The sequence below is a fragment of the Mus pahari genome, chromosome 14 (assembly GCF_900095145.1).
Source record: "Mus pahari chromosome 14, PAHARI_EIJ_v1.1, whole genome shotgun sequence".
In the NCBI taxonomy this organism is placed as follows: domain Eukaryota; kingdom Metazoa; phylum Chordata; class Mammalia; order Rodentia; family Muridae; genus Mus; species Mus pahari.
In genome coordinates, this window is record NC_034603.1 from 17,913,588 (window position 1) to 17,925,750 (window position 12,163).

Here is a 12,163-nt window from a genome sequence, read left to right on the forward strand (position 1 = left end):
AATTTAAACTCAAAAAGGGATTTTTGATATACATTAACACTTCTACCTAGAAGCTGAAAATGTTATACTAAATATATTTTCAGCTCATATTTTAGATAACTATTCCCTCAAAAAAAAAAACTAGTTAGAATTTACAAGCTATACTTAGCTTTTATACTTGCTTTTAGCAAATATTAGACTCAGGTTTGTAGGATAATGTGTTTACTCTAAGAACCTAACATCATTCTCTCTAGTCTTCTGATTTTAAACATTGTTTTTTTCAGCATGCATACAAGGCCCATGGAAGTAGTCATTCCTCTCTCGCCTTTTTAAAAGGGATGATTGGAAACCATGACCCTCTTGCCTCAGCCTCCAAATTAGAATGGTGTAGTTTCAGAAAGGAACTCAACATTTTGTTTTTTAACTGTAAACCCACTAATGAAAACTTGGGAAATTAAAACCTTTTTAAAGGTTATACATACAATAAAATTTAGACATTAACAATAAGACCTTTAATAATTATCATAACCACAACACAATGCTTGCTACTATACTTAAATCATCTATTTAAAATATGTCAGTGTCCTTTTATAACATGAGCTCGTTTTTATACCGTGGGGTATACGGTAAAAACCCTTAAAATGTAAAAGGATGACCCACAGCCTAAATATAAAATTGAACTTTGAGGGAAAAAGTGTTACAGAATTAACACAGCCCACGAGGAAAAGTTTTCACAGCACTTCACTGTACTGTGTGCCTTTCCCTGCTCACCCCCCAACCCTGAAGGGTGAACTGTAACTGTCCCAGAGGACTCTGAACTGTAAATGCGCGGTTTTCTGATTAATGTCTGTTTGGAAGCCTTAGTGCTAGAGCTGTACAAACTACACTTTTAAAATATTTGAAACAGATACTGAATTTATTGGTTGGCTATGAGTAGGAAAATACATCGGTAGGGAAAGAGACCCTGTCTATAAATATAATACCAGCTAGTTACAATTTGACCAAGAAGAGTCCACTGAAAAGAACAGTACAAGCCCTTGTTACCACCAGTCCACATGGTGTAAATTCAGTTTCTCATCACCCTTATCAAGAGCTGCCTAGGCAGATGTGACATTCTTGAGCTTTAGTGCAGAAGTGTGCTGGGTTTTGTTACATGAATGGTAAACAAGAGTTAGTCCAGTGCATTACACAACATAATGTACTGTGAATAAAGACTACTCTATTTTAGACACTACATCAACATACCAGTTTTTAAAATTTATGTAACCAAAAGGAATAAAGCGAACATCTTAAAACACTGCTGTGGCTGGAGGACACCTGCTTATGTTCTGGAAACCATCTGTAACCCTGTACTGGATATTATGGTCGACTCATCAGAAGATGGGACTGTCCTGCCTGGATAGCCACGACATGACCACCAAACTTCAGAGTCATGATGGAAATGAGTTCTGTAGTTTAAATAGTGAAAAAGTGGAACTCTAAACCATGAATGTTATTGGAAAATGGAATCTTAAGAGGTTTCAATTATAATTTAAAGATTTAGAAGTGCATTCTACCCAAATTAATTATGCCTTTAGGTTTCAAAGTGCTAATATGAAATAAATTTTCCTGGTTGACACCAAATCAAATCAAAGTACAAAAAAAAAAAAAAACAATTTTTGGAGATGCCTATGTTCTGGGATTATTAAAGCTGCAATCAACAATTTACTTCTAGAACTTTAGTTTATACTATGCCATAAATTAATTTCAATGAACATTATTTGAATTCTCAAAGCATAAATAATTACCACCAATACTGTAAACTGTACTTCATAAGATTTACAAAGATTTGAGTGCCTCCAATCTGCTCATCTTTAGAAAGGAAAACATATTCTAAACATTCTGTAAAACACTCCTAAGATGTACTTATCAGCAAGAACACTGAAATTACATTATAGCAAAACATTACATATATTTATTACAGAATTTTTCAAAAATAATCTACATTATGAAAACAGACTAGTTTTATGCATTTTAAGAAGTATAGTTTCTTGGAAATTATTTTGGACACAAAGCATTTAAAACATAAAACCTTGCTTAATAAAGTATCAGTCTATTTTGGTGTGAACATTTATCCTCAATAGATTCAAAATATTTTTCTTTTGAAGATTATACTTGTAAATCTACACTCTCCGTTCAACATATCACTATCTAAACAAGGTGGAGATGTTCAAACTGACCCACAGATGCAGTTTGCCTAAAAGAGGCAAAACAAGCACTTTCAAGACATAACAGGCAATTATATCTTACTATGCTGCCCCCAAATTCAAATATATTGTAGACAGTAACAAATACAGATGCAATGTTTTGTGTAAAGCTCAAACCTTTAGCATCTAACAAGTGCACTCTAGTTCCAGCATCCATGAAAGGAATACATCATCCACTAACAAATGCAAAAATGAGTAAGTGCTCCTCCCCACTCCTCGCACCACTCTCTGGACCTGTGCTTCTCTTAGCAGGTCACAGGAAAAGTGGGTTCCTCAGTCCCATCAGTCCAACCAGCTCCAGTTCACCTTCACTGGAAATTGTCATGATGCACACTACCAACACAGTGTTTAAGAAAATCGAGTCAATACATCTTATATTCACACTTTACAAGAAAGAGACAGAGACAGAGACGGGTGGGGGTTGGGGGGAAGACAGGACAAAAAGCCATTGGAAGTTATGTACTGGTTCTACACCAACCTGTTGATTAAAAACTGAACGTGTTTGGTGTCAGCACAACTTAAAGTAAAAATCCACAACAAACGAACCCAACATTACAATTACGATTAAACAAACAAAACAAAAAACCTTAAAGGAAAAACAAGGTCCAAGATAGATTCAAGATCAAGACCTTTAGAGAATTTCTTAAAAAGAAAAAATTCATTTATTTAAACAGTATGTAATTTTATTTCCTCTTAAAAACAGCATAAGCAATTAAATGTCTTCTCATAAAATTTTGAGTCATCCAAAATGGCTCAGTCTCTGTATAAAACTGTTAACACTCAACAGTTCACTTTAGTGCCACACGGCGTCCTTCTGCTCCACTGCCTGCAGTTGAAACAAAAGCAGCCAGACAAGTTCCCTCTGAATTCATTTGATTTTGAGAGAACTAACGACTGAGAACAGAACATATACAAGTTAACTTTGTAAAGTTAAAGGTGACTTTAATCTCTAATCTACTAATGGCACTATGGGCAAAATATAGGGTACAGTATAACTTTTATCTTGGTTGACATACTAAAATTCCTTAGTCACTTTAAAAATGATCCAAACAATTGTCTTAGGGAAACTGTTTTGAAATGCATCTAATTTATACTGCTTCATAAACAGAAAATTACTCTTCTTAAAAAAAAAAAAAAAAAAAAGGACTGATTTTTTTTAAACATTAAGAGAATAAGAAACACACATGATAGTGGCACCCTGGGTGCAAGGACACCAAGAAGCAGTGCTTGGGTCTGGTGAGCAAACCCAGGACCCATGAACATGCTCCAGAATGTGCTATCCGACGCTTCACAACGAGGAAAAGCCACAGCTCATACAAAAGCATTTCCATAAAATTCTCACAAATGTTAGTTTTTTAAAAATATAAAAGATGCACAGATTTTCTCTGCATGCACAGGCAGTGCTCGGTGAGAACAAATTTAGGCAGGCACAGTGGAGACAGAACAGAAAATGTCTCAGAAAGGACTTAGAAGCTGTACCTAAGCAACTGTAATTTTTTTAACATAAAAAGTTAAAACTTAAAGACTTAAAAATACCAGAATGTACATATGTCAACTATCATATTCAGTCCATTAAATGCCTACAGATCAGCTTATCTGTCCTGGTAGAAAGTTTCCATAGAAATTCAGGAATTCATACATAAGTTGCCTCTGGTCCAAGAAAATATCCCAAGGTCTAAGCAAACTTACATTTAAAGAGTAATGTTCTCAATTTAAAAATAAAGTAGTACAAAAGGGCTAACAAAACCCTAACAGTGCAAATCACTGCAGAGGAAGTCTGATGCAACTTTGTTACCAGCTGGCCTTCAGAACATAGGACACAGGTTAAAAAAAATTAGCCTTAGTTTACAATACAACTGTTTTCAATTTTGCTTTTTTTTTTTTTTTTTTAGTACAAAACTTCATAAATCAGGTCTTCTGTGGATCATATACAATCATAAAGGCTAAATTCAAATTCTACATCTTACAAACGAGTCTGAGAAAAGAAGGAGTACAGTCTGGGAGAGCGGTCTCTGATGTTACTACTGGCCTCAGAAAACAGTGCTGTGGATTTCTGTGCAAACAGCACACTGCTCACACATCCTCCTATTTCAAGGCATGACAAAACACATTGGAGAGAAGAAACAGGAAAATTACTTGTAACAAATTAAAAGGTGTAAACACACCAGCCCCTGTCTAGCAGTATATAAAGTACGCTGGGCTCAGAATCTGTCTGTTGCTAGCACCTGGCTTTCATACTATATCCTTTATCAAATAACCATTCAAATGATCATTGAGAAAAATCCCTAGTGGCCATACCTCACTCCCCTATTTTCAGATTTTTCACGAGTTTACAAGTAAATCTGAGGTCCTCTGAAAGTACGTGACTACCTCCTGCCAGGAAGGTGAATGCCATTAACTTGGGGCAGGAAAGGCAGTAAGAGCTCCAACTGTGCAAAAAGTGAGAAGTGGTCAGAGGGAATAAGTGGATGTGGGCAGCCGCTGATGTTATTCTCAACTAGCCAATGGTGATCCAGAGGTCCCAGGATGGCTAAAGTATTCAGCTGAGGTTTAGAATAGAAGATGTAGTCAATTATACCCTGGAAAACAACAATAAAAATGGTAAGCTCCAATCAAGAAAACACTGAAATAACAAATGTTTTCAAGATATAGCCTTAGATGTTTTATTTGGTAAACAAAAGCAATTTGCTAAGTTGAAGAAACGACAGTATGTGCAACATCTAGCCCTACATAAGAACAGAAAACAACCCCACCACAGTCAAATTCTGCAAAACCAACCAGTCCTGGCGAGATAAGCTCTCTCCTAACAGCCTACAAGTACCCATGTTCTTCTTGCCACCTGGCTAAACCCTCCCAAAGCATCAAACCTTCCTATGTCCTGCAGTCACCCCTTCACCTCCAATACTGTTCTTTTCCCTTGCTCAGGTTAAAGCATAAGGACATATTCATTTATATTGTTGAAACTGACTATAATCTTATTAAATTATCCCTGCAAAGGTCCAGATGTTAAAGGCTTGGTGCCCCAGGCAGTGCTACTGGGAGATGCCAAGAACCTTCAGGTCTTTAGGTCACTAGAAACATACCATTGAATAGGATTATGGGACCCTAACTCTCCTCTTCCTTTTTCCATTTTTTCTTACTGGCAACTGAGGTGAGCAATTTGCTCTGTCAAATGTTCTCACTATGATACTCTTTCCCAATATAGAGGCCCACAGCAATAGAACAACTTGATTATGTACAAAAACCTTCAAAAATAAGAGCTAAAATAGACCTTAAAAAAAAAGAAAAAAAAAACCACAATCCCAAGCATTTTGTTACAGTAACAGGAAGTTATCTGATCCAAGGTTTGCTTTTTACATGAAGCGTGGTGCTGCACACTTGTAATGGCATCACTTAGGAAGCTAAGAAGACGACGACTCCGAGGCAAATGTAGTGTGACCCTGTCTCCAACAAAAACAAGATGCCTTTCCCACTCCATCAGAGTTGCCCAAGTGCAGGCCTATGTCCATTTTGTGTATCTTCAGCACTACTGTAACATAGTACACAGGGGGCTCTGCTCTCCTCCATTAACTTCACCCTCCTTTCTCATGTGTTCTCAGCTAAGAACAGTAAAGCATATTCAAGTGTTTTCTTCCTATCTCAGTTACAAACAAACAAACAAGCAAAACAAAAATGTCTTCTCTACTTTGGTCACCACCCTTGTCTTCCCATTAATCAACCTGCCTGAGAATATAAACCATCGGCAGTACATAAATGATAATTATTGAGAAAAGGTGTCCATGCTGCAAGCTATTATCTGTGTAACAGAGCAACTGTGTAATAGAGCATATAACATACTTTAGAAACCAAGACTAGGGACAAGCTTAAGAACATCTGCCTAGTAAACATAAGACCCTGGATTCAATTCCCTGTACAGAACACGAACACATACATACACACACACTCTCACTCTCCTCCCCCCCCCTCTCTCTCTCACTAAAATAATGTTTAAAAGTAGCTAAGGTAATCCACATTTTGGCATTCAAAGGCATTTCAGTTAAAGTGTGACAGAAGGACAGCAAAGTACATACTAGAGTATCTGGCGTTAAGTGACCAGTATTTAAGAAATAAACGTCAAAAAGAGCAAAGAATAACCAAGGACTGCTTTGCAGCCACATTTCACCTGACTTTTTACTCTGGAAACCATTCTGCTAGGTTATCTAGAAAGGCTGACACCAATCCCGTCCAGGCTTGTCTTGGGAACAGTGACTCCTGCTGCTGCTAAGTTAAGGCTGCTTAATCCCAGTCAAAGCATACAATGGTATTTAAGATGTGCTGATAAAAATGAGGCTGTGAAAGCTTACCTTGAAATCAAATGTATAATTGGTGTAAGGCATCAGGCCATTCTCATAGGCACTCTTTAACTTGAAACCATGAGTGATCCTTCCATTGGTCATCCCATTCTTCCCATTGCAGCTGAAGTTTGTGAGACTTTCATTGTACCTCAGTTCCTTGAAGTCTTTATGATTTGTTTCTACCCCACCAGTGCTCAAATACTCTACAACACCTAAACAAACAGAAATGCACTGACATTTGTCAAGTATACCACACAGAAAACAAATTTCTTAATTTGTCACGATTTGCCCAAATTCATCCTTATGAAATTATAATACCCAAATATTTTACACTTTAGTTTGTTTAAAACTATCTGACAAATAGATGTGTCTTACAAAATCCTTCTATGGTTAAATAAAAGAGATGACTAGACTATTCCTGCTTAACTTCAGACTTAAGAGAATATCACAATCAAAATAGTATGCAGGTTTCCTCATATCCTCAACTATCCACAGGGCTACGCAACCTGACTCGGGGTTTTATGTGTCATCTCTTTTTAAAAAAAAAAAAAAAAAAAAAAGATTTATTATGATATCTAAGTACAGTGTAGCTGTCTTCAGACACACCAGAAGAGGGTGTCAGATCTCATTACAGATGGTTGTGAGCTACCATGTGGCTGCTGGGATTTGAACTCAGGACCCTGAGAAGAACTGTCAGTGCTTTTAACCACTGAGCTATCTCACCAGCCCTGTATGTGTCATCTTATTATCCCACCAAACTGTGGAACAGAATGTCATCAAGTTAAAGAGCAACTTCACTATTTTCTTAAACTCTTAATCATAAAGGAGGATCTACAAATATATTTTAACCTTCCCATCCCTCATTCCCTCCAACACTTTGTTGAGCAGCATATGCAGCTGTAAGAATCCCCATCTCTTCAGCAGCAAGGCTCCTAGACTGCTTGAGGACTTGATGACACAGGGCTAAAGGACTAGAGTTCTCAGGCACTTTTTGTTGCCCCTGAAAACAAAATGTAAGTTTCTTCCTCATGGCTGTTAATAATAATAATAATAACAATAACAACAACAACAATAAATGATGTATTATCATACTTGACAACTATCAATATGGCAGTGTATAGTTACACATGCATATTGTTGGATGAGAATAAGAACAAGCTGGAGCACAGTGAACCATCTAGCTTGCTACTAAGAGGGATCTGGTTTATTCTCTATGCTACATATCCATAGGAAGTATTTAATAAAAGCAGGCTTTCAGAGTCCTACTTTATGACAAAAATCAAGATCAAGGGTCTTGTTCTTTTTTGTTTTGTCATATAAAACAAAGATATCTTTTGGTCTTAATTTCTGAGATGTACTTTTTTATAAAAGTCATCAGAAGAAACAAAATTTGGGATTCTGTACGTTAGTCAAATATAATTGTGGTCATAGTTTACCACAGGCTAGAATCCCAAAGAAGTTATCTTTACAGCTTCTAAAGAGTGGATTATAAATGTCTCAGGGAAATTAAAACAAAACATGTTTCTAACAAGCCATTTCAAGTCATCAGCCTAGAATCTGGGGGTATGGTGACACGTGACCTGTGGTTATACCTACTTAGAAAGATTTCTTGTGTTTAAAAACCAGTATCAATAAAGAAGGGGACTTGACGACACAGGGCCAAAGGACTAGAGTTCTCAGGCACTTTTCTCACAGACAGAATGAGCAACACCTACCATAGCTTCCATAGGTTCCTATATTACTACTTCAGAATGGTCTTTTCCCTGTCGCCCATCTTATAGAAAAAAATGGTAAAGCCTGTACACAGCTGTCACTACAAAATGAATTTTCCTTTAGACTAAATTCTGAATTATCAAACAAACAAACAATACATAACTGGGCTGCTGAGATAGCTCAGCAGGTGAAGGTGCTTGTCCCAAAAGCCTGATTAACTGAGTTCTACTTTCAGAACCCATGTAGTGGTAGATGGGAGGACTGATTAACTGCATAAAGTTATTCTTTGGTCCTTATGAAACCCTTGACACACACATGCACTTGTGCACAGATATGCACATAGGTTTTTTTAAAAAAAAAAATCTGTAAATCAAAAAGTAGCTATTCCATAGAAAATATTACTTTTCTCACCAGAGTCTGGCAAAGAATTCAGATCTGCACATAACACAAGTGGGATAGTTCCACATTCTCCCAATACACTGGATTTGAGGCTCCGAGAGGCTTTATCAATAATATTCTTCACTTCTGAGAGGAACATCATAGTTTGTACCAACTTCACGTCTGAGTATTCAGGGTCCCAATGCATATGAGCATTAGCCACAAGGATAAGTTGTTTTTCTGTCCCCAGATGTGGTTTTCCAGCTATATTAGATAAAAATAAAACAGACATAATCTACTCATTGGTCTATAGCTTCTTACAGTATCTGAAAACAACTGAAATTTCAGAAGATAATCTAAAGTATCTAACAATTTTCTACCCAATCACTGAATGTGACACACAACAAAGCTAAGAACTGATTTCTACGTGTTTGATACTTCCAGCACTAAAGCCTACCTAGACAGAGACAGCTCATGTCAGCTATTTCTGAAGTACTTTATCAGTCTCTCATATTAAATCTAAATTCTCTTAGATATACACCTTTTACCAGTTATAAATTCTTTGGCCTGTCTTTTTCCTCAGAACTGGAGAATGAACACAGATCTTGTGTATACTCTGCAAATACTAGCATTGGGACATGATCCTCAGTCACTAGATGTTATCTTTAAATTAAATATCCCAAATTCCACAACAAAGAATGGAAAAGAATTCAGATCTGTCCATACCACAAGCAGAATTTGAGGCTCTAAGAGGCTTTATCAATATCCTTCACTTCTAAGAGGAACATCAATTTGTAGCAACTTCAGTGATGGAAGTTTCAGTTGTCAGCATCCAAGTCATTATATACAACCCTCTTAACTTTTAAAAGTAGTCAACCTTCCCCAAACTCAAGACCCTTAGCATAATTACTGACTTATAAAAAGTTAGCTTACCAAACACCCTTGCTGATAAGAAATCATGGGAGCATATGAATTCTTATTCTTATCCCTGAGCAGCTGTGTCAATTACTATCTACCTCAGTGTCTTAAAACATCTTTGTTCTTTATGCCTTCTCAAGGTTATGATTTTTTAGGGCAACAATTTCTCATCTGTTAGCCTTGTGATAGAGAAAATGATATATGATATTTAGAAAAGACAAATAGTCAGGTGTTGGACCAGTCTATTAAACACACTGAGATTTCTGTTTTGAAGGTATCTAATTGGAACTATTAAATTTGGAAAGACGGGAGTGACAATTTTACAGGCAGTAAAGCTATCACTCACATGACATTTCAATCAATTCCTTTCGAAGTTCTAGCAGTACTGCAACTCCTATGTTATCCTTTGTCATGACTCTGTTCAACATGGCTTCAGACCCTTCTGAATTCGCCATTGCTAGCTGATTAAATTCAACTGTGTGTTTCTGAACCAAAGTGAATCTGAAACAAAGCATAAACATGGGATCGGGAGTACAAGACATTAGCTCTGAGGGAAAAGAGTCTTTCTCTAAAACTTCATTACCAGATACAAAAATCACTTCAGTCATACTGTGGAAAATCCTCCACAGTACCAAGCTCCAAAAATTCACTTAAGGTTGTTTCCAGTCTAACCTGGCTTGTTTTTGTGTTACTGAGATTGAGCTCAATGTGTCTGTTAGACAAATTCTGTAACTCTGGTGTATATCCCCAGACTCTAAACGCTGATATATATTCCTAGATCTTAAGAGTTGCCTTCAATTTGTTACTGATCTACAGATAAGACCTGGAAATACCCTTTACCATCACTGCTGAAATAGTTCATCTCATCATTTTTAAACAATTATCTTCCAAAGCATAGCTTTCCAAGAGGGTAGATTACACATGAACTATTTCAATTAACAGCAGAATAAAATCCCGAGGAAACCACCCAAAGACATAGCAGTACTCTCAATATGCCCCCAAAACAAGTTATTTCAAAAAAACAAACAAACAAAAAAACCAAACCAAATCAACCAAAACAAGACCCTTTAATTTTAAATAGTCATGTTTTCTTCAATAACAATATAGCACTTCTTTCTCTTACTTATCAATAAATTGCTACGCCCTTGGCCCCACCCTGCAAATACTGAGGACACTATCCTACTTTTTAAGAAATCAGCCAGGCTTACTTTTCTGTCTTGAAGAATATTGCACAGCCATCAACATGCTTTCGTTCTTGTTCAGACATAGTCCGAGCTCGAGACTTTGGACTAAAGAATCCATTATAGCCACGTTCTTTCAGTTCTACCAGAAAAAAACTGTAATACTGCTCTGTTTCAACTTCCTGAAAAATCATAACCAACAAAGTTACTTCAAAGATAAAGATCTGTCCTATACATTAACCCCAAATGTATAGCCTGAAATAGTATTTTTCAATAGACCAAGTTATAAAGAATGGAACATTTTCAAAATGTAATTTATCTAAAACCAATCTTAAGACTTTACTGTACCAGTTGCCAATGCTAGTTCTTTATAGTCTAGAAGTAAAATGAAAGACATAGGGCTGGAGAGATAGATGGCTCAATGTGTAAGAGCACTGGCTGCTCTTCCAGAGGTCCTGAGTTCAATTCCCAGCAACCACACGGGACCATCTTTAATAGGATCTGATACCCTCTTCTGCTGTGTCTGAAGACAGTGAAAGTGTACTCATATATATAAACAAATAGTTTTTTAAAAAATTAAAGACATGTTCACCTACACATGTATATTCATGTCTTAGAGCTGATGGAACAAGGACCACACAAGAAGGAACTGCAGTTATCACAGATTGTAATTCTAGACCCAGAAAAAGAAAGCAAACCGACCAACACTGTATTGTAAGATTTGGGCAAAAAAGCCTAGTTACTGTGCAGACAGTCCAATCTTTTTCTACTTCACCACAATTTTTCTAGTAACAGTGTTGGTAAAGTGAGAATATATCCAGACAATAGCACAATTTCAGTAACCTTGCCCCCCAATTCAAATGCAGTACAAAGGCACACTGGACAGAGGAGAAAAGATACCACCTATGTGTAAAACCTAACTGAACCCATTTGTTTCATTTGACACCACAGAAGGATGCACAGCAAGACAGGTGACTTTTCTCAGAATTCACTCAAACCAGAAAAAGCCAGGATTTTAAGGGCCACTGAAGTTGGCATTTCAAATATATAAGCATAATATATTCAAGTGTAATTGTTTCATGTTTTGTCCTGGTTTGGCGGGTCATGTAACTTAAAAGTCTTCTGTATGTCTTACCTGAAGACTTATAATATCAGCATTGCAGCTCAAAATTTCTTGAATAATGGCCTTTTTCCTGTAGTCCCAATTTAGTGCCCATGATGGACAGTAGCCGTATAACTGCCGGGTCGCATATTTATCACAAAGAACATTATAGCACATGACAGAAAACAAGGCTGTAGGAAAGATAACTTATTCACACACGTGGCAGAAAAAAACATAATTATTTCAGCAATAGTCCTCGCTACATTAAGTCAGACTTAACCACTCAACATACAGTCACTGAAAAGCTATTAC

At 36.7% G+C, this 12,163-nt stretch overlaps 1 protein-coding gene across 2 annotated transcripts in view; it reads right to left on the reverse strand.

Moving 5' to 3' along the window:
- Positions 1–876: 876 nt before the first annotated feature.
- The window catches only part of Cnot6 (CCR4-NOT transcription complex subunit 6), a 41,123-nt gene continuing 29,836 nt past the window's right edge, over positions 877–12,163 (reverse strand). For both annotated transcript variants that reach the window (XM_021211681.1, XM_021211680.1), the window contains exons 7-12: positions 11,885–12,042; positions 10,777–10,931; positions 9,915–10,069; positions 8,684–8,914; positions 6,569–6,771; positions 877–4,804 (exon numbers count right to left, since the gene is read on the reverse strand). In XM_021211681.1, the coding sequence (XP_021067340.1) occupies positions 4,592–4,804; positions 6,569–6,771; positions 8,684–8,914; positions 9,915–10,069; positions 10,777–10,931; positions 11,885–12,042 (1,115 nt within the window). In that variant the 3' untranslated portion in view covers positions 877–4,591. The remainder of the gene's footprint in view (positions 4,805–6,568; positions 6,772–8,683; positions 8,915–9,914; positions 10,070–10,776; positions 10,932–11,884; positions 12,043–12,163) is intronic.